The 27,201-nt window shown below is 40.3% G+C and overlaps 1 protein-coding gene across 2 annotated transcripts in view; it reads left to right on the top strand.

Annotated features, from left to right (window-relative positions):
- Positions 1 to 25,590, top strand: part of MAP1B (microtubule associated protein 1B) — a 111,328-nt gene extending 85,738 nt beyond the window's left edge. For both annotated transcript variants that reach the window (XM_031966732.1, XM_031966739.1), the window contains 3 exons: positions 9,218 to 15,740; positions 19,919 to 20,157; positions 21,322 to 25,590. In XM_031966732.1, the coding sequence (XP_031822592.1) occupies positions 9,218 to 15,740; positions 19,919 to 20,157; positions 21,322 to 21,477 (6,918 nt within the window). In that variant the 3' untranslated portion in view covers positions 21,478 to 25,590. The remainder of the gene's footprint in view (positions 1 to 9,217; positions 15,741 to 19,918; positions 20,158 to 21,321) is intronic.
- The last annotated feature ends 1,611 nt before the right edge of the window (positions 25,591 to 27,201 follow it).

Below are 27,201 nucleotides of genomic sequence, written 5' to 3'. Positions count from 1 at the left end.
TTAATTTGAGGGTTTGGGGGGCAGGGATGGGGTGGGGAGGTGAATAGACAATAAGAATATGTCCTCATATTGGAAGTGAATGCAGATGTGGCTGTTGCCTGATCTAGTTCTTATAGGGTATCTGTCTCCTGTAAATTCTCAAAGCACTTATTCATTCCCTTAATCAATTCTCAATTTCTTTGTGATGTATGTAGGAAGTAGACATTATAATCATTTCACAGGTAGTAAAACTAAGGTCCAGACAGGCCTAAGCCATGGATTAAATCAATAACAAAAATGATTAAAAAGAATATCTTGCCATTAATTCTAGTATACGGATTTCTCTTGCCCTTAAATCATGACCATTTAGTAAACAATCTCAGTTTTCATGTGTCCTACTCATAGATGTATCTCCACTGCTTGCTATTTTTAATGTCTAATCCTTTGTGAGAAACGTGGAGGTAGAAAAGGGAAGATGTGTCCACTGACCAACAGGGAAGAGAACTTAAAGACATACCCTAAGGATAAATGAGCAGAACCTCCACATTTCTGGTCCATTCTTGAATGAAGTATCATTTATGATATGATTTTATAAAACCCACACCCAAATCAGATAAAGGATTTTAATCTGTCCCAGACTGTAAAACCATCAGAACAGAAAGTCTGGGCTAAATTCAGAGTATCAACAAAATATATACTTCTCTTTTTTAAAATGAGTGACTCCTTCCTATCTGTTCTAATGCATCAGACCAAATCAAAGTCTTTATCATCAAAGCTCCAGCCTGCCAGCGGCTGATAGAGAGCAGGATATTACAAGGAGTGACTGACAAGTGAACTGCTTTATATTTTGTACAGTGTTCTAAAGATGGCAGACTCTTGGGCTTCCATGTACTGTGAAAGGTTCAAATCTCCATGACCCAACCTTGTGTTATTGTAGGCTCTCCTTAAGTTCTGAGAGTGCTTTTTTCAACGACTGACCAGAGCTGTAAACAAACTGTCGGCTCTCATTTGGTTCACCTGAGTGCTTTTGGAAACCCACCAGTCATACCTGGGCTTCTCTCTCAGTTCCCCAAATTAGGGGAGGGAAACCATGACAAGGAATATTTTACTTTACTTTGAAATTTCATATTTCATCCATTGTGGGGCTACAAGTTTCTCTATACAATGGACACAGCCTGTGAAAGGTAGAAATGGGCCAAGAGCCCACCTGTTCACCTCTTCCTGTAAGGTGTGAGGGAAACCAAGTGAAAACGACTCTCACTTGGAAGTCAGAATCCAAACTCTGCTGTTTAACTACTTATATAAACTTCAGCAGCTCACTTTTCTGCAGACCTCAGTCATCTCATTCACAAAATGAGCCCTATAAATGAAATGGTCTCCGAGGTCCTTTAGAACTCTAAATGCCTTGATGATATTTATAATAATTCACCTTTATGTAGTACTTTTCTCATAATAATCCTATAAGGGAAGTAAGGCAAGAATTATTATTCCTGTTTTATAGAGAAAGAAACTGAATTATTAAGTGACTTTTTGAACTATCAAGTCACTTTTTAAGTGACGACATAATAAATATAGAAGGAAGAGTTTGACTAGAAATCACTTGAACCCTGAGATCTATCCTACAAAATCATGCTATCTCTCCATGAATATTCAAAGCGCTGAACTTGGATACTAGAATTTGAATTTGAGTCTGCTGCTTGTTGCCTTCATGATCTGGCAGGTCCCTCACCCTATCTGAGCTTTGATTTTCTGTAAAACAGTGACCTTTTGTAGGCCATTTTACAGAGTTGTTGGGAGGATAAATGAAATATCAAAAAAAATTTTAATCACGAAATTCAATTTGCACAAGCATTAAAAAGAGAAAACAAGAATTATGGTTTGTAGAGAGTTTCCAGGGAGACATTTCCTCCACCCACCAGGTCAGCACCTCCTTTGCAACTTAAAGATTTGCCTGGAACAGTGAAAGGTTAAATCACTGGCCCAGGGGCATTCACCCAATGTGTGACCAATACTGGTCTTTAGGCCTTTATATCAGTCGTGTTTGTATGTATAAATGTAAGATATTATTACAATTATTGTTATGATTCTACAGTTGAGTCCCCACATTTCTGCAAATTCTGACACCTTACCTGGGAACTATTGATGAATTTCTATCTTCTTTTAAATTAATAGGGCATCAAACCTCACTACAAATAACCTCGAAACTCCTATATTCTTTGATATTCTGAGAGCAAGAAGTATTTTAGTATTTTGTTAAAAGAATCATGCCTTGAAAGTCAGTTGTTTTTGGAGATATCGAGCACTTTCTACACTTTTTTAGTGGAGAAAGGAAAAAGCAGCAGTGGCCTGGGAAATCTGCTTTATGGTTCAACAACACAGGAATTTGCCTGGTCAGCTCAGTAGCCATGGTCTAAGCCTAAATCTTCCTACTCATTTACCCAAACAATCCCTCAAATACTTGGTCATATAATTTCCATTAGGGACTAAGTCTCATGTCATAGCATCAGAATTTGCTTCATTCACATCAAAATTAGAAATAGAAAGTGCCTCAGGAATTGAAAGAGATTGTCTGAAATTCTAAATGAAATGAATGTCACATTCAGTCACTGAATATAAAATTTTTTTTATAAAATATTTCAAAGGCCATATAAAATGGTTTGTTTGGGACTACTTGTATGATCTTAGTCTAGCCACATATTCCCTCCCAGAGTTTCCCCAAAAGGAAATGACTAATTTGGGCTAGTCAACAGCTAAGAGCTTTTCAGGCTTTAAATTGTGTGTCCCAGGTTTATTAATTTATGAAGTTAGAATGTGAGGATAATGAGATACTTCACAAAAAAACTGGAATAGCAGCAAGAGAACATGAAAGAGGAAACCTCAAAATGAAAAGATGTGTGTTAGAAATAATGAATGGTTGTTGCTTTTGGAATGGGTTGTGGAGGGAGCTTACTAGTTTGGTCTTTGAAGGCGGTAAGGTTGTCTTATTATCAAAGACTGGAGGAAATAGGTCAATAAGGAGTAAAACAGTAATTCAAAAGCTAGCAACTTCTTGTGACATCTTATCATTGTTTGTTTAATTTAGCAGATAGGTGGTACAATGGATAGGGCCCAAGGCTTGGAATTCACAGCCCTGTGATTTGATGATTTTTGTCAGAGTCCTCACATATTGAACAGAAAGTAAGGGACCAGTGCTACATGTGAAATTCTGTTTGTTTCTATCAAGAAATTGAATTCTTCTTATATTTTTGAATCTTCTCCCCAGTGAAATGTACATATGATTTGGTGCTCTCTATGCCTGTTTTCCCAGTTATAAAAATGGAAAATAGAGAATTATTTAGGTTCAATTCAATAAGCATTTATAAAGCACTTATTCATTTTAGAGCATGTTCTAGGCATTAGGATTAAAATTAAATAAGATAAAAAAGTCTTTGTTTAAATACATCTTACAAACCAGTTTGGGTAATAGAATACAAAAATAATTACAGGACAAAATAGAGTATGATAAACAAACAAGTGTTATGTGAGGTCCAAGGAAGGAACTATTTTTTACTGAGGATAATTTAGGAAAGTTTCAGGGAGAAGATGGTATTTAATGGTGGGTCATGATGAATGGATAAGGCTTTCAAAAAATAGAGAAGTTATGGATGTGTTGGATAGGGAATACAGGAGACAAGGCATCAAAATGGAAAAATGGAAGAGATAGAAAGAGATAATAAATAGATATTGGATGAAGAATGAAGGAAACGAAGCACCAAAATGGAAAAATAGAGGAAATAGCTAAAGATAATAGATAAATAAATAGATATGGCATGGCTCCAAATTGTAGACTACATGATTGGAAAATAATGTGAGATAAGACAAGAAAGAGAAGCAGTAGAACTTGAATGTAGGCCAGCCAAAGAGTCTGAATCTAATTAGGAGGCAAAAAAGGAGGTATTAAGGAACAAATCTAGAAATAAGGGATCTTAAGCTGATTGTGACCTAAGTGCTTTGAGGCTAAGTACTTAGCAAAATGGATAAGAGTAAGACCTAGAGGTTGTTATACAAGATAAATTGAAATGATGTTTTATTACATTAATAGAAAAATCAAGAATTTGTGGGAAAGAGTAGATAATTTTCCCTTTAAAGGGAAAAATAATAAATTCTCTTTTGGGTATGTTAAGTTTGAAATACTGATTGGATATCCAAAGAAAATATCTCTTGAGTAGCTAGAAATTTTGGCCTGAAATTCATGAGAAAAATCAGGACTAGAAGTCTAAGTTGTAACCATTCATGTAAAGATGATATTTGAAGCCATAGAAGTAGAGAATTTTCCCAGAAAGATCATATGGAAAGGGAGAAGGAAAGAGTATGTCTAGTGTGGAGAAAAGTGGCTAGAGTGCCCATATCACCTCCCAGAACAAATATGAAATCCTCTGTCTCACATTCAAATCTGTAATTTCATTCCTTCCACAGTCTCAGGTGGTTTCATTATCCCCATGCTTGGAACTCTCTTCCTTATCATCTCCATCCTTTGTCCTCACTGGATTCCTCCAAGTCCAAGCTAAAGTCTATCTTCTACAGGAAGACTTTCCTGTTCTCCCATAAAATTAAATGCCTTCCCTCTATTGCTTATCTCTGATTTACCCTTGAAATATCTTATTTACATATGATTGTTTACATGTTTTCTTTGCAGCCAAACTGAAAACTGCTTAAGAGCATTTTTTTTTTTGCTTTTCTTTGTATCCCCAAAGCTTAGCATAGTGCCTGGCACCTGGCAGGTCCTTAATAAATGCAAACTGACTGAAATGCCACACGAAAGGCAAGGAGAATGAGACCTGGAAAAGATCATTGGATTTGGTATTGAGTTTCTTGGTGAACAATGAGAGGGCAATGACAGAATCCAAATTTCAAAAGATTGGTGGGATGAATAGTTGGCGAGGAAGTGGAGATTTCTGACTTGAAGATAATTTTTTCATGAAATTTAGCCAAGAAAAAAGGAGAGAAAAGATACAAAGGTTGAGAGATTCTCTGTCAGTGTAAAGAGGAGAGCATTGGGTTGTAATACAGGAGGGAGAAGGAGACAGAAAGAGAGAGAGAGAGAATGATTTATTGATTCATGTATCCGAAGCCATCAGGAAGATGAGCACAGGTGGAGGTGTTAGTTTTGGCAAGGATTTGGGATGCCTCTTTTTCTAACTTAGGAAGAAAATTAAGCACTTTATGAAGAAGCAAATTTTTAACTTATAAAGGGACAGTGTCAAAGGTGCTCCTGCCAGATAGCCTTGATATTCCTCCTAAAATAAAAGGTGAGATTCCATACTGTAAGATTATGTGTGAAGTAGGATTGGTACCTGAGCACAAAAGAAAAATTTGAAATAGTCACTCACTGTAGGGGATGAGATACGGGATCAATAAATGGCAAATGGCTGATTCAACTCTTATTGATTCCCTATTTTAATGAATAATTGCAAAGTAGCATTGAGGGACCAGCTAAGTTCATTATAAGGGATGAAATCAGCACAGTTTTATGGTCTGCATAGCAATGTGTGCCAGCCTGGAAGCAGTTGGAATTCCTGGTTTAAGGATTTACAGGATTTAAGGATTTACAGGTTTAAGATTTAACAGGGTGATAGAAGGTGTAGGACCTTAGAAATTCTAAGGCATTGGCTATTGAATCTAAGAAGTGGCTGATTAGGAAGTCAAACAATAAAGCAACAATCATTTATTAATCACCTACTATATGCTAGGCACTGATGGTACAAATAAAAACAGTGAAACAATTCTTTCTCTCAGAGATTACTTTTGAAAAAATATATATCTTTAATTTTATTTTCATTTCTGCATTCTCTCCCTTCCTCTCTATCTCCTTTACCCACTGAGAAGGCAAACACTATGATCTCCACATGTGAAGTTATGTAAAACATATTTCCACATTAATCACATTATGGAAAAAAGAAAGCAAAATAAATAGTGGAAAATATACTTCCATCTGCATTCAGTTTTCATCAGTTCTCTCTCTGGGAGGGATAGCATTTTTTATCATGGATCCTTTGTAATTGTCATGGATCATTGTATTGATTAGAGTAGCTCAGTCTTCCACAGTTCATATTTACAATATTGCTGTTACTGTGTCCAATGTCCTCTTGGTTCTGTCCACTTCATTTTGTGTCAGTTCATAGAAATCTTCCCAGATTCTTCTGAAACCATCCCCTTCATCATTTCTTATAGCATAATTGTACTCCATCACAATCATATGCCATACTAGTCCAGTCATTTCCCAATTGATGGACATTCCCTTAGTTTCCAATTCTTTGTCACCGCCCCCCCCCCACATATATCCCTGATATAAATATATTCTTACATTTTTTCCATTTTTCTTGGATAGGAGCTTGCTTTCTAGTGTGTATAAAATAAATATTAAAAAGAATAAATATAAATAAGCGCAAGGTGGTTAGGAAAGGAAGGCACTACCATGGGGGGTGGAGATTAGGAAAGGTTTCATGTGGATAATAGTATTTAAATTTTTTCTGAAACAAAAAGAAAAGAGGGGTTCTCTTATAGACTGAGGAAGGAGTGCACTCCAGCTATGGGGGATGGCCAACATGAAGGCATGGAGATAGAGATGGAGTGCTTTTATAGTAAGAGGAGCAAAAACCATCCAGTTTGGCTGGATCCAAAATTATAGTGAGACTGGGAAAATAAGTTGAACCCAAGTTCTGAACAAAGCTAACCAGTGAGATTTATATAAGGTACTAGAGACAATAGGGGACTGTTGGAATATATAAAAATGGAAAGCAATATAATCAACTCTACATTTCCCCTTGGCAGCAGTATGGAGGATAGCCTAGAGAAGGGAGAGGCTTGAGGAGGAGAAATAAATTAGTGATATTTCAGTAATCTAGGTAAGAAGTGATAAGTGATTTATGTGTGATTAGAGAGAAAAGTTCAGTTTTGAAATGCATTGTGGTACCTAATTTGGTACCTAATGATTCTAAGATTATGAATCTAAGAAATTGGAAGAATGGTAATGGCTGTGACAGAAATAGGCAAGTTTTGAAGAGAAGTAGTTTTGGTGGGAACAATATTTATAGCTGTATGTGTCAAGCCTGAGATATCTCTGAAATAATCCAGTTTGAAATGTCCAATATTAAATTGTCATTGCTGAACTAAAGCTCGAGAGAATCCGGGAATGAGATAAATAAATATGTGAGTCATCTACATAAAAATGCAATTAAACTGGAGCTTAGGAAGCTATAAGAGAAAGTACAGAAGGTGAAGAGGATGATCCTAAGTCATTTTGTTCTAAGGTAGTGGTGCTAGATAACAGGAATTGAAGAGCATAGATTAGTGTGGTACATTGACAGGGTTGGGGAGAATTATTACATCCTAAGGGGAGATACAAGAAGAGTTACCCAGAATTTTTGTAGGATGGAATGTTAGCAAAGTAGCATCCTCAATAATCCAACTCCTGTCTTAGGCTGGCTTTTGTCAAAGGCAAGAGACACTGAGACTCAAGCATTATAGTTATACAAGGCGTTAATACTTGTGGTCATCTAAAGAAAATTGTATGGGCTCCAGATCAAGAGGCTTACAATAGCAAGAAATCTATTTCTTTGGAACCAAGTGAAGGGAAAAAATTAGATAGTCTTCCCCACGATCATATGTGGAAAGAAGCTAAATGTAGCCACATTTAGCTTCTTTCCAAATATGATCATCAAATAAAACAAACTCTAAGAAAACAACATTCAATGGTAGTATGAGCCAGTGAAAACCCTGCTACCCTTCAAGAAAAGATAAAGGTTCAGAGTGCATTGTTTTGGGAAGACTAGAAACCCAATGACATTTTTTTTCTTTGTCACTTCTTCATTTATTATTTTGTACCAGAATTCCATTCCAGTCTGAAATCACATCTGAGCCACTTTCTTAGTTTTGCTGAATCCTGGACTTAAAATGGGCCCCCAACTCCTAACTTACTAGACAAAGTCCATCAAGCCTGTATCTATAAATCTGGCCACCAGATGAAAGAAATGAGTTTTTTACATTAAGCCACACAATTTATTTTGAGGACTCCTTGTTTTTCTGCTACTGTGGAGCTATTGTGTAGCTAGTCAAAGAACGTGAACCATTGGAGTCAAATTTCATCCTCGTTCATGTACTCAGCTTCCTCAAAAACAATAGGAGAGAATTATATTTGAACATAATTTTCACATTTAATTCTGAGCAAATGAAGGAAGAAATAATTTGGACTCTTAATTGTAGAATTGTGCATCTGCTTCAATAATTTCTATCTCAACATTTGTACTTGTAGAGGTAAGAACATTCAACTATAATCTTAAACTATACCAACCAGCTTACTCATGCTCCAAAAAAAATCTTATAGGAATGGTAGGAACAGGGGTGAGGTATAGGAGAGAAAGTAAATCTTTATAATGTGGAAAAAAAATTTTTAATCTTATAGAGTCATAAAGTCATAGAAAGGACTTTGGAGAACAGCTTGTCCAAGTCCTTCATTTTATAAATAAAACTTTTTCAAGGTCATACAGGTAGTAGTCAGAATTCAAACAGATTCCATAACTCTCAGACTTGCGCTTTCTGCTGTGCCATAGTCATTCCTAAATTTCTTTATTTTGGAGCAGTGAGCATGTCTTTATCACTTAGAAAGTGAAGTTTAATAGTTCTCACCTAGTGAATTTTGAAAGAAGCCCCATTTTGTCTGTAAAAATAGATAGATATACTTGTATATCTATTCATATTTACCTACATAAATATATACATATATATATATATATATACTTAGATACTTACACACACACACACAAAATGTTATATATATAGCAATAAGTAAAAACATGTATATGTGTGTATATAATATATTATACATGTGTGTGTATATATATATGTATATGAGTGTATATATATTAAACATATGTGTATATATATGTGTATGTATAAATATATACATACACATATCTATCTATCTATATATATAAAATACTTTAATACTTAGATCTAGTCTATATTACAAGGTTCAGTGGAACCAAGGAGAAAGTTTTCTCTTAATAGCAAAATGACTCTCCACAGTCTTCTCCTTTGACATTTAAAAAAAAAAAAAAGAGAAGCTAGATTACCTCTTCAGATGCTATTCAGTCCCATTGGGCTCTGTTGTCAGCATCTGTTGTTAATTTAAATTGATGGTGATTCATTGATGACATTTGCCTAAATCTCTCTTTTTTATTCTTTTCCCCTTCTCTTCCAGATTGGGGAATTACTGAGTACCACCCATCCTGCCAACAAAGCCAGCCTAACCCTATTCTGTCCCGAGGAAGGGGACTGGAAGAACTCAAACCTTGACAGACATAACCTTCAGGACTTCATCAATATTAAACTCAACTCAGCTTCGATATTGCCAGAAATGGAGGGACTTTCAGAGTTTACCGAATATTTGTCAGAATCAGTGGAAGTTCCATCTCCCTTTGACATCCTGGAGCCTCCTACATCAGGAGGATTTCTGAAGCTCTCCAAACCCTGTTGTTACATTTTCCCAGGGGGGAGAGGTGATTCAGCACTATTCGCCGTCAATGGATTCAACATGCTTATCAATGGAGGATCAGAAAGAAAATCCTGCTTCTGGAAACTTATTCGTCACTTGGACCGAGTAGACTCAATTCTACTCACCCATATTGGAGATGACAACTTGCCGGGAATCAATAGCATGCTGCAGAGGAAAATTGCTGAACTGGAAGAGGAGCAGTCCCAGGGTTCCACCACCAACAGTGACTGGATGAAAAACCTCATCTCCCCAGATTTGGGAGTTGTCTTTCTCAACATCCCTGAAAACCTGAAAACCCCCGATCCAAATATCAAAATGAAGAGGAGCATTGAAGAGGCTTGCTTCACCCTTCAGTACTTAAACAAATTGTCCATGAAACCAGAACCCCTCTCTAGAAATGTCGGGAATACTATTGATCCGGTCATTCTTTTTCAGAAGATGGGAGTTGGGAAGCTTGAGATGTATGTGCTCAACCCAGTCAAGAATAGCAAGGAGATGCAGTACTTTATGAACCAATGGACTGGAACCAACAAAGACAAGGCGGAACTAATCCTGCCGAATGGCCAAGAAGTAGATATTCCTGTGTCCTATTTGACCTCTGTTTCTTCTCTGATTGTGTGGCACCCAGCAAACCCTGCAGAGAAAATCATCCGGGTCCTGTTTCCTGGCAACAGCCCCCAATACAACATACTAGAAGGACTGGAAAAACTCAAACATTTAGACTTCCTGAAACAGCCCATGGTCACCCAGAAGGATCTCTCTGGCCAAGTGGCTAGTCCGGCCGTGAAACAAGTCAAACTGAAACAGAGAACAGATAGCCGGGAAAGCCTCAAACCCGTTGCAAAGACTCTGTCCAGCAAACCAGTCAGGAAGGAGTCTAAAGAAGAGACACCTGAAACAGCCAAAATCAACCACGTGGAAAAGGCATCCAAAATTGAAAGCAAAGAAAAAGTGATCGTGAAAAAGGAGAAACCCATAAAAACAGAAGTCAAACCTTCAGCACCTGAAAAAGAGGTTTCCAACAAAGAAGAACATTCCACAGTGAAGGCCGAAGTGGCTGAAAAACAAGCTACGGATGTCAAGCCCAAGGTCTCCAAGGACAAAATTGTGAAAAAGGAAGTGAAGGCAAAATCTGAAGACAAGAAGGAAGAGAAGGAAAAGCCAAAGAAAGAGGTGTCTAAAAAGGAGGAAAAGATTCCTCTCAAGAAGGAGGAGAAACCTAAAAAGGAAGACATCAAGAAAGAAGTCAAGAAAGAAGAGAAAAAAGAACTCAAGAAGGAGGTGAAGAAAGAAACACCTCTGAAAGAAATCAAAAAGGAGGTAAAAAAGGAAGATAAAAAGGAAATTAAGAAAGAAGAAAAGGAAATCAAAAAAGACATTAAAAAACTTCCTAAAGACACAAAGAAAACATCTACTCTCTCTGAAGCCAAAAAGCCCATCTTGAAACCTAAAGTGCAGAAGAAGGAAGAACCCATCAAGAAGGAGGCTGCTGCCGCTGGAAAACTCAAGGAGAAAGGGAAAATCAAGGTGGTGAAAAAGGAGAGCAAGGTGTCCGAGAGCGCTGCAGCCGCCATTGGGACAGCCGCGACAGCTGTGGCGGCAGTGGCAGCCGCTGGAATCTCCACAGAGGGCCCTGCCAAGGAACTGGAAGCAGAGAGATCCCTCATGTCCTCCCCTGAAGACTTGACCAAGGACTTTGAAGAGCTAAAAGCCGAGGAAGTGGATGTTCTCAAGGAGACCAAGCCTCAGCTAGCTCTGATAGAAGATGAGAAGAAACTGCCGGAAACCGAACACGTTGACGCTTACGACATCCAAAAGGAAACGGAAGTCCTTAAGAGACCCGCCGAGTCCCCTGACGAGGGCATTACTACGACCGAAGTGGAAGGGGAGTGTGAGCAGACCCCCGAGGAGCTGGAGCCCACCGAGAAGCACAGGGAGGATGACAATGAGAAGTTTGAGGATGAAGGCACAGGCTTTGAAGAATCCTCAGAAGCTGGAGATTATGAAGAAAAGGCGGAGACGGAGGAAGCTGAGGAGCCTGACTATGAAGGGGAGGAAAATGTGCCCCTGAGCAGCGCCAAGCGCGGCGTGGAGGAGGAGGCAAGGGTGCTCGACGAGGAGGAGGAAGCCGAGGAGGATAGGAAGATGGAGGCCGATGCACGTGGGAAGGAGAAAAGGGAATCTCTGGCAGGAGGCGACGAGCGAGCTGAAGAAGACATGGATGAGATCATTGAGAAGGCAGAAGCTGAAGAGACAGAGGAGGAACTAGATGAGGAGGAAAAGACTGAGGATGCCAGAGACGAGGACTATGAGATGGAAAAACATCTAGCCGAGGAAGACTACGTGATGGCTGTGGTGGACAAGGCCGCGGAGGCCGGTGACATCGAGGATAAGTACGGCTCCCTTCTCACCCCGGGCAAGCAGTCAGGAGCCCAGTCTCCAGCCAGGGAGCCCGCATCTTCCATTCATGACGAGACTTTGCCCGGTGGCTCGGAAAGCGAGGCGACCGTTTCCGATGAGGAGAATCGGGAGGACCAACCTGAGGAGTTCACGGCTACCTCAGGCTACACGCAGTCCACCATTGAGATTTCAAGCGAGCCCACTCCCATGGATGAAATGTCCACTCCTCGAGATGTGATGAGTGACGAGACCAACAACGAGGAGAGCGAATCTCCTTCTCAGGAATTTGTGAACATCACCAAATACGAGTCTTCACTGTATTCTCAAGAATTCACCAAGCCCAAGCTTCCCGAAGCTTTCAATGGATTATCCGACGGCTCCAAAACTGACGCCACCGACGGCAAAGACTATAATGCTTCTGCTTCCACTATCTCACCCCCTTCCTCGATGGAGGAAGACAAATTCAGCAAATCCATTCTACAAGACGCTTACTACGCTGGTGACAGGGATGTGAAAACTACCGCTACACTGGAAATCAAAGATGGCTCACCAGCAGATGAAAAACTTAGTCCGGCCAGGAGTCCCTCCCTGAGCCCAGCTCCTCCATCCCCAGTAGCCAAAACACCTCTTGGGGAACGCAGTGTGAACTTTTCTCTGACCCCCAATGAGATTAAAGTTTCAGCCGAAGTTGGAGTCATCCCCAAGTCTCCTGAGCTACCTCAGGAAGTCCTGGAAGAACACTGTGCGAGCCCAGAGGATAAAACCCTGGAAGTTGTCTCCCCGTCTCAGTCTGTGGCTGGCAGTGCCGGCCACACGCCTTACTACCAATCTCCCACAGACGAGAAGTCCAGCCATCTCCCCACAGATGCTACTGAAAAGGCTCCGTCTGTCCCTGTAAGCTTCGAATTTGATGATACCAAAGATGAAAATGGGAAAACTTCTATCAGCCCCATGGACGAGCCAGTCCCTGACTCGGAGTCTCCCATCGAGAAAGTCTTATCTCCTTTACGCAGCCCTCCCCTGATTGGATCTGAATCTGCGTATGAAACCTTTCTGAGTGCTGACATCAGGCCCTCCGGCAGACACGTTGAGAGCCCCTTTGAAGAAAAGATTGGAAAACAAGACTCTCCGTCTCAGATAAGTCCTGTTTCTGAAATGACTCCCTCTGGTCTTTACCAAGAGCAACAAGATGAGAAAAGCGCTGAATTTATGCCAATAAAGGAAGATCTGGGTCCAGAAAAGAAAATGGAGGATTTTGAAGCCGTAGGCTCTCAAGCAGACCTGACTTTGGATGAGAGGAAATTAGCAGGAGATGTCTCTCCTACACAGATAGATGTCAGTCAGTTTGGATCCTTTAAAGAAGACACGAAAATGTCCATTTCTGAAGGCACCGTCTCTGACAAATCGGCCACTCCTGTGGATGAGGGTGTAGCAGAAGACACGTACTCACACATAGAAGGTGTGGCCTCGGTGTCCACAGCTTCGGTGGCCACCAGCTCATTTCCAGAACCAACTACTGATGACGTGTCTCCTTCTTTGCATGCTGAAGTTGGCTCCCCCCACTCCACAGAGGTGGATGACTCCCTTTCAGTTTCTGTCGTCCAAACGCCCACTACTTTCCAGGAAACTGAAATGTCTCCATCTAAGGAAGAATGCCCAAGGCCAATGTCCATTTCACCGCCAGACTTTTCCCCTAAAACAGCCAAATCCAGAACGCCGGTGCAAGAGCACAAATCTGAACAGTCATCCATGTCTATTGAATTTGGTCAGGAGTCTCCTGAGCAGTCCCTGGCAATGGACTTCAGCAGGCAATCTCCAGACCACCCTGCGGCTGGCATGAGCGTGCTCCATATCTCTGAAAATGGACCCACTGAAGTGGATTACAGCCCCGACATGCAGGAGTCCAGCTTTTCGCACAAGATACCACCCGCCGAAGAGTCGTCCTATGCCCAGGACAACGATCTTTCTGAGCTCATCTCCGTGTCTCAGGTAGAGGCATCTCCGTCTACTTCTTCAGCACACACCCCCTCACAGATAGCTTCTCCCCTCCAAGAAGATGCTCTCTCCGACGTCGTTCCTCCCAGAGAAATCTCGCTCTATTCTTCGCTCGCCTCTGAGAAAGTGCAGGGTCTCGAAGGAGAGAAGCTTTCACCAAAGTCGGATATCTCTCCGCTGACTCCAAGAGAGTCCTCTCCTTTATATTCACCCAGTTTTTCAGAATCCACCTCGGCATTCAAAGAAAACGCAGCTGCTTGCCGCAGTCCTTCCCCATCTCCCTCAGTGGGTACTTCCTCCGCTGAGCCCTACGGCTTCCGCTCCTCTGTGTTATTCGATACGATGCAGCACCATCTGTCCTTGAACAGTCACCTGCCTTCATCCGGCCCGGAGAAAGACCAAGAAGGGAAGATGTCTGATGACTTCAGCTACACCTACCAGCAAACTAACAAGACCACCCGATCTCCAGATGAAGACGACTATGTGTATGAGACATGTGAGAAAACTTCCCGGTCCCCAGAACTAGGCAGCTATTCCTATGAGAAGGCAGAAAGAATTACAAGGTCTCCCCACGATAGTGGCTACTCCTATGAGACCATTGAAAAGACCTTCAAGACTCCTGACGACTGTGGCTTTGCCTGCGAAATTACCGAAAAAACCAGACAGACTCCTGAAGAAGGCGGCTACTCCTACGAGATAAGTGAGAAGATCACCAGGACCCATGAGGTGGGAGAGTACACCCACGAGAAGATGGAGAGGACCGCAAGACTCTTGGATGACATCAGCAACGGCTACGATGATTCTGAGGATGGGAGCCAGACGCCGGGAGACTCCACTTACTCCTATGAAACTACCGAAAAGATCACCAGCTTCCCTGATTCCGAAGGTTACTCCTACGAAACACCTAAGCGGACGAGCCAGACCCCCGAGTCCTCTCCTTACTGTTATGAGACGCCTGAGAAAATCACCAGAACTTCCCAAGCTTCTACCTACTCTTACGAGACCTCAGACCAATGTTTCAGCGCGGAAAAGAAATCTCCCACCCAAGCCCGCCAGGACGTCGATCTGTGTCTCGTCTCTTCCTGCGAATATAAGCACCCCAAGACTGAGCTCTCGCCCTCCTTCATCAATCCCAACCCCCTGGAATGGTTCGCCAGTGAGGAACAGACCCAGGAATACGAGAAGCCCCTGACTCAAGCCGGAGGAGGCCCACCTCCCCCAGGGGGAAAGCAGCAAGGGCGTCAGTGTGACGAAACCCCCCCCACATCAGTCAGCGAGTCGGCCCCATCTCAGACAGACTCGGACGTGCCCCCGGAGACGGAGGAGTGCCCTTCCATCACGGCCGACGCCAACATCGACTCGGAGGATGAGTCAGAAACCATCCCCACTGACAAAACGGTCACGTACAAACACATCGACCCACCCCCCGTCCCCATGCAAGACCGCAGTCCCTCCCCGCGCCACCCTGACGTGTCCATGGTCGACCCAGAGGCCCTGGCGATCGAGCAGAGCCTGGGCAAGGCCCTGAAGAAGGACCTCAAGGAAAAGACAAAGACCAAGAAGCCGGGGACAAAGACCAAGTCTCTGTCACCCGTGAAAAAGGCTGACGGGAAGTCAAAGCAGGCCGCGGCCTCCCCCAAGCCAGCTGGCCTGAAGGAGTCTCTAGAGAAGGTCTCCAGAACGACTTCTCCCAAGAAGAAGGAGTCTGTGGAAAAAGCCACCAAGACCAGCGCCACCCCCGAGGTCAAGGCTTCCCGGGCGGAGGAGAAGGATAAGGAAGCGAAGAATGCCACCAACACCTCAACGTCCAAGTCAGCCAAGACCGCGACTGCAGGTGAGGCCCCCGGCGATGGCACTTAGAAAATGTCCAAATATGAGCATTTTATTTCCAAAAGAGTTTTCAGCATTCACCCCTAGAAAGTCTTGGGTTCCACATTTTCTCCCTCCCACCCCTTCCCCAGACATCAATTAGGTTAAATAGTGCCATTCTTCTACACCTATTTCCCCATTTATCAGGGTGTACAAGAAAAGTCAGATCAAAAAGGTAAAAAAGGTTCTCACCTTTTTTGCTATGTGGTGATCCTCATTTGGTCCCCACTAGACACAAATGGCTCTCTCCATCACCAGTCTATTGGAACTGGCCTGAATCACCTCATTGGTGAAGAGAACCACATCCATCAGAATTGATCTTTGCATAATCTTGTGGCTGTGTACAATGATCTCCTGGTCCTGCTTGTTTCACTCGGCATCAGTTCATGTAAATCCTTCCAGGCCTCTCTGAAATCATCCTGTTGGTTGTTTCTTATAGAACAGTAATATTCCATAATATTCATAGACCATAATTTACCCAGTCATTCCCCAATGTGCTTCTTATCCTTCTACATGAGAAAATTTTTATTCCTCCCTCACTAAGCACCCATATTTGCACTATTCACTCACCCATGACAAAAAGCTCCAGCCCAGTGCTCTTTAGCAGACCCTGCAGAAAGGAAAAGGCAAAAACAAGCAATTATCAAGCACCTACTATGTGCGTTAGACTCTGCACTAAGTACTTTCCAAATATAATCTCATTTGGACATTATTCCACTGGACTAATTCAATGTATAGATTTGTCATTGGATATCTGAGAGGGATTCTGAGTCCATAGCATTGTGAGACCCTCCACTTGCACTCCCTGGTCCAGGCTATCCAAAACTTCCTTAGTGAGAATTAAGATCTGCATCCTGGTTAGCCTCAGGATCCCCAGAAACCGGCCTTAAGTTTGAAGTTGGGTCTAGACATTTGTGTGTCCTAGGAAAAATTTGGGGAAAAAATTCCTTTGTATTACTGAATATTTAATGGCTTTGAACCATCACTACGGGAAGTTTGATTTATAAAACATACACACATATACATATATACATATATTTCTGGGGATAGATCATATTTTGGTCCTTTTTTCTAGGCATATTTGTCCCCAGAACTTACCTGGGCTTATTGGAAAGGACACGCTTCTCCCAACTACCTCTAAAGGTTCTGAATATTAAGCTTTAATACAATGACATTAGATTGCATTGTTAATATTGTATATTCACAAATTTAGCCAAGATTTTCAGTCCAGTGCATACAAATGAATACAAGTTATTAAAAATGTATATGTGAAATATTTTACAAATAGCATTTTCTATTTTTATTGGAAAAAATCTGTCAAACCTTTGAGATCCCAAAGTTTAGGTTCTTAAATAAAGGAATTTATGCTGCAGATAATTCTTTTTTTAAAACATGAAAAATCAACTTTAAGACTCAGTCCAAATCAGAATAATTCCTGATACCAATGAGACACATACATTAATGTAAAGGCAAAGCCCTGAAGGGGCTCCTTCCTCCTCCTCAAAGGAGGAGCCCTGAAGCCCTCCAATATTTAAATGTAGCTCAATTCCTTTAAAAAGCCCAGAATTAATTAATTTTGCCAAATTAATGCCTCAGCCTGAGAAACAAGTGAATTGGCTAGAGGTAAAAACAAGTTGCAAAAGTGGATCTTTTTTTAAAAGATATATTTAATTTGATGCTAGTAATACTCATGCTACTAGTTTAACAATATATTTTGAGTCATTTAAATGGAAAATTTAGAAGTCAAGTTTTAAATGGAAACTCTTAATGTGATTGATCCCATCCTGCAGAAAGGTGCTTTCCCACTCATTTAATAGACTTATTTCTAAAAAAGAAAAATGTTTGCATCCCTTGCATTAAAAAAATGCCCTAAATTCTGTCCATTTTCCCTGCTAACATCCGTTATTTCAGTAACATCCATCTAGTGAGAGCTGCTGGATTTTACTAATCACCAAACAAGGTAATTCTTGCAAACAGTTCTACATATTGGAAGATGAAGTCATAGAGTAGCCAGCTGAAAGATAAACAGGGCTGGTGAAAAAAATTCTTTGGCCGTGGCTTCTCAGGACTAAGGGAACTAACTATTTCACTCAAACATCCACCACTGAGTATTAAACAGAATTGACTGGCCTAATGAATTCCTTGGTGTTTTTGTTTTTCCACTTTTGAAGACATGGTTTTTGTAAGTCTCATAGAGAACACAGGAACCCTTTAGAATAAACTGCACAGTTTTCATGAAGTTGAAAAATAAAAAATATAGTTAAGTGCTTTAAAATGTCCTGGATCTAGTCCTATTAAGGTTTCAACCACTTAAAACATTTCTCTGTTTAAAGATTAATTGTATATGCCCATGTGTGAATGTGTGTGATTCTCCCTTACAAATAGCACGATGCCCACTTTATTTTAACTGATCTGACTTGAATGTTAAATGCCCAGTTTTACCTCAGACCTTTGTCAGCCTTCCTTTCGAGCAAGTTTCCAGAGATTTCCCCAGTTGGTTTGCTGTCCTTTCAGATACCCCTCAAGTGCCCTGATTAGATAAGCAGGAGTATATTGCTTTCTCTGTATGTGTGCCCACGAGCCGTGTCTCCCAGCAGCTTGCCCTGCCCATTGACTGGGAAAGAGAGATAGTGGGGATTGGATGAAGCAGGTGCTTTTTGGTTTCTTTTTGTAAATTAACAAGCATTTATTAAGTGCTTTAGTGAAGAAAGGCAAAAATAGGGTCTCTTCCCTCTCCCCACTTAATAGTATTTTATTTTTTCCAATTACATGTACAGATAGTTTTCAATGTTTCAACATCATGTTTTAATGGTGGAAACAGCATGTAAATAAATAAGATATAAAGAGAGTATGGTAAGGGGTGGAAGACTCCTGCAGAATGTAGGATTTGAAATGGGTCTCAAAACTAGGGAAACTGCTGTCCCAGAATTTTGGGAGAAGGTTGAGAAATCTTGGTAGTTTTTATTCTGGCAAAAAATCTGCTTTCAGGCTTGTGCTCAGCTGCAGCAAATTTCTTAGGGAAGCAGACAATCAAAGACTTCTGCCAAGATGATTTGCCTGGCCCCAGCCTCCCAAGCTAGTGAGACAAGCCAGCTCCCCAAACCAGACAGTGCTGTGGCTGCTTTCAGGAGTGGTCTCGTTGAGTGGGCTGAATGCAAGGCTTAAAGCTATCCCGTTGCCATTTAGGGGACTGTCTCTGGAAAAGCCATCCACTTTCTTATTTCTCATGTCGAAATAATATACAAACTATGTTTGCTTTTTCCCCCCATCCTCCCCACTTAATAGTATTTTATTTTCTCCAAGTTTTCAACATTCATTTTTGTAAGAGTTTGAATTCCAATTTTTTTCTCCCTCTTTTCCTTCCCTTCCACCTCCCCAAGACAGCAAGCAATCTGATGTGTTATGATGTTTGCTTTTACCCTTGTCACTGCAAGCATTGGTTCTTTGAAGAAAGGGGAAGAGAGTGGTTAGTAGTGAGTGGGAGGTGATTTTACTTCTTTAGAGAATACCTGGTATGGAAATTCCCTTCACAAATATAGATCAACAACTTGCCTGAAATTTACAGTCTTAGTTGCTGGAGGAACTAAGAAGTTTTAGCACAAGAGTCACAGATCCACTATATATCAAAGGCAGGACTTTGACACTGATCTTTTGTTTTTTAATTTATGGAATAAAACAAGCACTTCCATAACACAGGTCAATAAAAAAGATTGCATATGAAACTGTAAATCTTACTACAACTTGCTATTCCTTTTAAATATACAACAAAATTATTATACAGATATTTTTTTCTTTCTTCTCCTTTTTCCACCATAGAGATAACTACCTTTAGACTCAAATAGATATATATGAAAATTTTTTCTTTACATCTATTCATTGGTCCCTTCTCTAGATGTGGATAGCAAATAAATTATTTTGACTATTATAAATGCCAAAATAAACTATAAAGGCCATATGAAGAAAGACACTAATCTTTCCAACTCTTTGACTGCCCCGCTCCCTCAACAATTCTACTCTTTAAATTCTTTCTGGATTCATTAGGGGAGGGGAGAAAAGGAAGGAAGAATGATGTGTGCATTGGGTATCTTTGTAAGATTATTTTGTAGCTTATTTCATGTACCATTTTATGTTTATTTACCCAAGGACCTGGGCTTACTAAGACAGCCAAGTCCTCAGCCGTGCCTCCAGGACCTCCGGTGTATCTGGACCTTGTCTACATTCCCAACCACAGCAACAGCAAAAATGTCGACGTAGAATTTTTCAAGAGAGTGAGGTCATCCTACTACGTGGTGAGTGGGAATGACCCTGCAGCCGAAGAACCCAGTAGAGCTGTCCTGGACTCCTTACTGGAAGGAAAAGCTCAATGGGGAAGCAACATGCAGGTAACTCTACAAACACACCCTAAAAAAACTGTATTTCCTTAAGAGTGATGGGATAAGAATTATAGAAGCTCCTGAGTGATAACCATATATGCAGGTGACTCTACAAACACACCCAAAAAACTGTGTTTTCTTAAGAGTGATGGGATAAGAATTATAGAAGCTCCTGAGTGATAAGCCATATATGAAGGTAACTCTACAAACACACCCAAAAAACTGTGTTTCCTTAAGAGAGATGGGATAAGAATTATAGAAACTCCTGAGTGATAAGCCATATATGCAAGTAACTCTAAAAATACACCCTAAAAAACTGTGTTTCCTTAAGAGTGATGGGATAAGAATAAAAGAAGCTCTTGAGTGATAATGTATTCATAAGAACCATACCCCAACATAATGAGAACAAAGTGATGGATCCAGCTTTTCATCCAAAAAAGTTGGAGTTAGTTCTCTGGTACAAAGAAGTTAGGAAAGGACTTTTTTTCAGAACTTCTACTTCTCTCTATTCACCTCATATTCACATCCACGAATCTTTGTAAAATTATTCCCTCTCCAATTCATAGATAGTTTTGCAAGAATCACAATCATGTTTCTGTGTGCTTCAGGAGATATTCTAAGGAAAGCCTATATTCTTCTGAACTTCCTAGAAATTAGACCAAGGCAGAGATCAGTTATCCAACAAACACTCATTAAGCAGTTGCTGTGCTGGGATCCATAAACAAAGATAACAAAGTCCCTGCCCTCAGGGGGCTTATGTTCTATTGGATTTGTCACATGCCAAATAACCAGAAAAAAAAAAAACAGGAATTATGGATTTATAATCAGAAGGGAAACAGGAAACCTTTGGTCTGAGGTTAATGTCTTAGCTAGATTTAACCAGGGGTGTACAAGAATATGGTTGCCAAAACCCTATAAACTGAATTGTTTGCAATAGGGAAAGATTGCAATTTTTACCATACCTTGCTCTCCTTTTCTCTACATTGGAGAATTATAACCAGATGAGTAGTGTGCTTGAAATAATGGGATTTTGTAACTTTTGTTTCCCTTCTTTGTCCCCTTGCCCCAATAAATGGTGATTTTTGTAGGTGGGTAGAAAGGAGGCTATTACTCTGTTCTCTTCCTCATTCCTTATTGCCGAACTGTTGAAATCCATCTTTCTTCACCCTTCAGGTGACCCTCATCCCAACTCACGACTCCGAAGTGATGAGAGAATGGTACCAGGAGACCCATGAGAAACAGCAGGACCTCAACATCATGGTTCTAGCAAGCAGCAGCACCGTTGTCATGCAAGATGAATCCTTCCCTGCATGCAAGATTGAGTTGTAAAAAAGCAAAAAGAACACAACACAACCTTAAACTTTGTTTCCAGAAATTCTTCAATTTGAAACCACCTTTTCTAAAAACACACACAAAAAAAGTTAACCCATCCAATTCAACCGCTGAACTATTTACCTGCCAAATGCTATCCTGTGTCATGGTGATACAAGTCACTAATATTTTTCAGTTTTTGCTGATTGCTAAAGGGAAATAACAGTATTCCCACAATAGGGTTCAAATTACTACAAAATTACAAATCCTGGCTCATCTCCGCTGAACGTTTAGAAACCATGCACTAGCAAACCCAACTTGACTTCTGCCAGGTAGAGGCATTTGTCAGAAAGAGAGAGTGAGAGAATGAGAGAAAAAGAGGGAGAGAGAGAGAGAATGTATAGAAAGACAGTAAAAGAGTGAGTGCTGGCAAGATAGATAAACAGAGAGAAAAGGGGTAGGGTAAGGAGGAGAAAGTAACAAACAATTAGGTCTGTACTTGTCTCGGGCAATAGGTGTATTTACTTCTGCAGTTTACTTAGACTATCACATGCAAAAGCAAGTTTTCAATTTATAGGAGTCTGAGTTATCAAAAAAAGGGTCTTCATTTACAAAATCTAAGTTGTCTGGAAAACCACCCACGAGAACAACAAAAAAAAGGAAGGGAAGTGACTCTGAAGGGACATGAAATCTTCCCATCTCACCTGTTCTAGTTTGAACTCTGCATACTGACATAGCGTAATAATCTTAGGCTGGACCCCCAAGTAGTTGGAACCCCCTTCCGAACTCTCAGAACTTTTCTTTTAACTTGCAAATAGGTTGGTCTAAGGCATGCTCCCAGTGTCCACCCACTTAGTCCACTCTGAATCACTCAACCTGCATGCGTGAACACCCAAGTCAACAGCCAATTAACTGAAGCAAAATACCAAAGCAGTTGGGAGTACATACATACCTACGGTAGACAATTTGCCTTAGAAAGTGACTTGAATGTACAAAGATACTTGATGCACTTATTTTTTAATGTGAGACAGCAAGTTTATAAAACATCCGTGTAGGATTATAGATACACCAGTCACAGGAGTGTGAGTGTGCATGTGTGGTATTAGGAGCCCATCTGGTTGGTCCAGCAGCTTGGTGCTAGGAGGGACGGATGGCGATGGAACCCACCAGCTCCACATCAGTGCACCACGGCCCCTCGACCCAACAAGACAAGCCTTTTTTGAAAGCTTCTTTTATACGACAGCGAGATCAAGCCTGACGTGGCGTCTGTGACCAGAAGTGGGAAACGTAGCGAACCATTCTCAGTGGATGTTGACAGAGGTTCTCGGCGAGTGTACAGTATTGACCTTCCTTTGTCTTTCATTGGCTTTTTTTTATTTTCAATTAATTTCAGAGCAATTATGGAAACAAGTGTACAGAAGAAATTTTTTTTTTTTTTAGCTATATGTGAACTTTTCATAGATGAACTTTTTAACACAAGTTTTTGTTTACAGGAAAATGCAAAGAAAAAAAATTCAGGTGAAGGTAATTTTATTTTTTTTTAAGAAAAAGTCTTTTGTAAGACAAACAAAAAATGCCCATCAATAATGTTATTTGAGGTTTTGATGAGAATGAGTCTGGTTTTGCAGTCATGTATTGATGAAAGCTCCTGAACTGCCAGGAATAATGGTTCTTTTCCCCACCACCCAGTGTCACATGTCCCTCCCCCTCCCAACAACATTTAAATTTGAGTGTTAGTGATATTTGAGAGTGGGGACCAACAGGACAGGTACAGCACTCAAGAGTTTTACTTCTTTCAACATCTTCAGCAATGAGATGAATAAGTCAAAATACATTGAAAGAACCCAAGCAAATTTTTGCTTTGGCATTTTTTTTTCCTTTAGGAAAAAAAAACAAACAAACTATATTTTAATTAAGTTCCCAATTCCTACAGAATCATAATCTACAACAGAGATCATTTCTCCCATCATGGCCATTTGACACATTAGTTTGGGATGCTTGATGAAGATCAAGCTATGGTTCAGGTGAGATATCGGGGCTCCCAAATATCAAAAGAAGGATACTTATTAAAGAAATTGTGCGTTCTGCACACCTCACATTTCCTGCAGACTCTAAGGTCCACTAAGTAACTGAACAGTGACCTCATTTTATTGTCCGTTTGTTATTTATTTCAGAATTAACATTGTTAGTTTATTTTTGTTTGATAAGGTGTATGTTTGCACTGCTAACTTTTATGAGGGTTTAAAAATGTGCTTCAGAGCCCTTTCATTGAGGGCTCATGCAGTCCACTTAATGCTGTGAATTAAGTTTTTCAAATGTTTAATTTAAAAGAAATTAATATTCTATTTTTGTTAGATGTTTCTAGCAACACAGCCTTTATTTATTACTCTGTCTCTTCAAAAATCCTTTTCAAAATAACTCAGAATTATTATGGAACAAAAAAAACACCCCATAGACACACAAAGGGAATTTATGAAGAAAATCAAATTTACTGAGTTCATAATCACTTTCTTAGAATTTATTGTATAGGACAGTTTATGAAAGAAAAAAATAGCTGATTACTTAACTGATTAACCTGAATTCTGCCACAATATTATGCAGATAAGATTCTAAAGTTCTAAAGATTAGCGGAGGAAGAACAAACTTGCCACCTTCTTGCCCAATTGAGAAGTCTTGATAGCTTTTTAATCTGGTAGGAGGTATACTTATGGTGGGACTCCCCCAGTCATGTTTGGTTTGGCTCATATGTTAGTTTTGCTTGTAAGCAAATGAACAAATATTTTGGCCAAATAGCAGTCCATTTTCTACTTCTAGTATATTTTCTTTTTTTGCTGCTACAGAATTAAAGAAAGGGAGAAAGAAAGAAAGAAAGAGAAAAAAAAAAGAACTGTTACTGGTCAGCTGGCTTTTTTTCTATAAAATATTGTAATTGCTTCCTCTATTCACCTCCATCCTAAATAATGCAGTAGCCTGAGTGTTACAGAGCAAACCAGGGTTTGTAATGGGACAGCTCCTCTAGCCCGAAAGCCTTTCCTGCCCATATGAGTAAATTTGCTCGTTACAGACCGACCCACTTGTTTTAGCACCCATCATCACAATGTACCGTGTACATTCATGGTGAGCTCTATAAATCAGCACAGATTTCTAGGAGCATGGTTTGATATATTAATTCCTCCCTTGCATAGGTTCAATATAGTGCAAAACACTCCGTTTAAATGACGGTATTCCCCATGACAACATCCATGATCATGACCTCGGTGGTACTCTGGACAAAATTTGATGGAGAATGGACATTAGAGATGACGCTCCATTTCCAATGGGAACCAGCTCTCCTTCCTTCCACCCTCTTCCCCATGCATGCTTTCTCAGTCTTGTGGTGGGACTGGATACATTGACTCCCTCCAAAACCATCTCCATGGCATTTAATTTTTCTTTTCACTTAACATAGATCCCACGGTGTATATGAATGTTTTTAAGTGTCTCCAATAGTTTACACAATTTAGGAGCTTTCCAAGGCTCATTCCCTAAGACTTAATCATTTGGTTAATGGTGTTTTACAGCCCCCCTTCCCCACCCCGTCTGCTCCCCCAGTAAACCCACAGCACCCCAAAGCTGCTGTGCTACTTTAGAACTGCTGTCTTGCCTCTATTTCAGGCACCTGTTCCTGGGAGGTTCTTGCTCAGTGATGATATTGTGAGAGTTTTTGTATTTTTTTTTTTAATTTAGTAGATCCGAAAGCGGTTCTGTTTACATTTGAAAGGAACTGTAAACTTTGATCTTTTAACTGAACAACACACCAAAAGTGATCTAGGGATGAGCATTTCTTTAAATGCGATGTCATTCACCTGATATAGATAAATAAAAACTACAACCGCACAACTAACAAACGAAAAAAAAAACAACAACTTATTTGTTGTAACTTGAGGCAGCACCCACGAAAAGTCAGAAACACAACACAACAAAACAAACACAAAAAGCTTCTCTGTACTAAAGTAGTTTGGCTCTCCAGATGACAAGAGGTACTGAGGATAAATGCATTCAAGACCGGGCTGCCTGAACGGGGGCAGCCATCCCGCCAAGGGAGGCGACGGCTCGTGGTCTCTGGGACGCCGCTGACCTTGGGAAGAGTCTTGAGCTGGGCTGAGAAGCACCTCACACACTCCTCTCTCTTGTTCTGAATGGTGTTCGTGTCAGTCTGCAGCTGTGTATGGTATTATGTCTTATAATCCTGCATCACTTCTATTCTATCCAGTCATATCTAATGTAGAAAATTAGTTTCCAGTGAAAGTAATATGTAGTGCTTTTATGACATTTGTGTGCAATATCCCCTCTTCCATTTGATGTAAAGGAAACAAAATCAGTTCCACAATAAAATACAAAAGTGGTAAAAAGATTCTCTGAGTGTGTGTGTGCATGTGTATTTTGTTCTCTTTGGATTGTTGGCTGGTTGGTTGGGCAGGAGTTTGCAAGAGGAGGAGATGTGGACTTAAGTCTCAGACCCACCATTGGGATCTTGCAGGGGTCACCTCAGAGCTCTTACATTTTTGAATGAAGGGTTTGGATGGAATCATCCTTGAAGACTCTTGGAGGGGTCACCTCAGAGCTCTTACATTTTTAAATGGGGTTTGGATGGAATCATCCTTTAAGTCTCCTAGAGGTAGTCCATGGTTTAATCAATGACTTGGAGACAAATCTTTAAGTTTTAGGAAACTTAACACTTTTCCAGTATGATAATCCTGATCCTTTACAAAGTAGACTTCTCAGTAGCCATAAATTTGGTCAGTAGCCATAAATCCAGTTTCTATTTTGGGACACCATGGTGCTGTCTAATGCTGAGGATTGTTTGACATAAACTACTAGCTCTGTGGGTGTGTCTGCTGGGGAAATAAATGGAATTAAAAACAAAAAAAGACAATTTTTAAAATTGAAACTCTATAAGGACCTACATTCTCTAAAAGCAATTCAGTTAAGAAATAAAATGGTATTTTCTCCACAGCTGTTCTTGGGAAACATGGATTCAATATTAAAATTTGTTCTTCTTTGGGTGATTTTTTTAAAAAGAGGCAATATGACAACAACTACTTACATGACAACATGAATAATATTATATCCAAAAACACTTAGGAAATTCTATATCTCATTTAGTGTAAACAAAAAGGTCCCTGGACTAAGCTCTTGGGCTAACCTACAGATCTAGATTTTAGTCTCAGCTCTGTCAATAAAACAGCTATGTGACCTCCAGCAAAGCACTTCATCTCTTTGGGCTCAGTTTCCAGATCTGTAAATATGGTGTGCCAGATACTGGGATAGGAACTAGAGATACCAAAGCAAAATTGAAGCTATCCCTGACCTAAGCAACTTTTTGGTTTCTTCCTTGTTGGAGGGTAGGAGACTAGGGATGCAGAGAAACAAATATAAAGTAATTCCAAGAAGGAGAAAGCACCAAGACATGGCTTGCAAAAAGAAACATTTGATCTGAGCCTGAAAAGAAGCTTGGAATTCCAAGAGGAAGAAGTGAGGGAGGGTCTGGGGAATGTCATTGATTGGCTCTACCAAGTAGAAAGCAAGATCCAATTACTAGTTTTGGAATCATAATACAAATGTAGGACTCATGTTAATCTCTGTTCTACTGAGATGCCTTTTCCTTTTACAAAGTGCAAATGCATTTGTGGGAACATGAAAGAGATGAAATGAGGGCCTTGCAACAATAACCATGCAGGGACTATCCATTATCTAGCAAAG

This window comes from Sarcophilus harrisii, chromosome 1 (genome assembly GCF_902635505.1).
Source record: "Sarcophilus harrisii chromosome 1, mSarHar1.11, whole genome shotgun sequence".
In the NCBI taxonomy this organism is placed as follows: Eukaryota; Metazoa; Chordata; class Mammalia; order Dasyuromorphia; family Dasyuridae; genus Sarcophilus; species Sarcophilus harrisii.
Note: the sequence above shows the minus strand (reverse complement) of the source record. Positions and strands in the feature narration are given on the sequence as shown.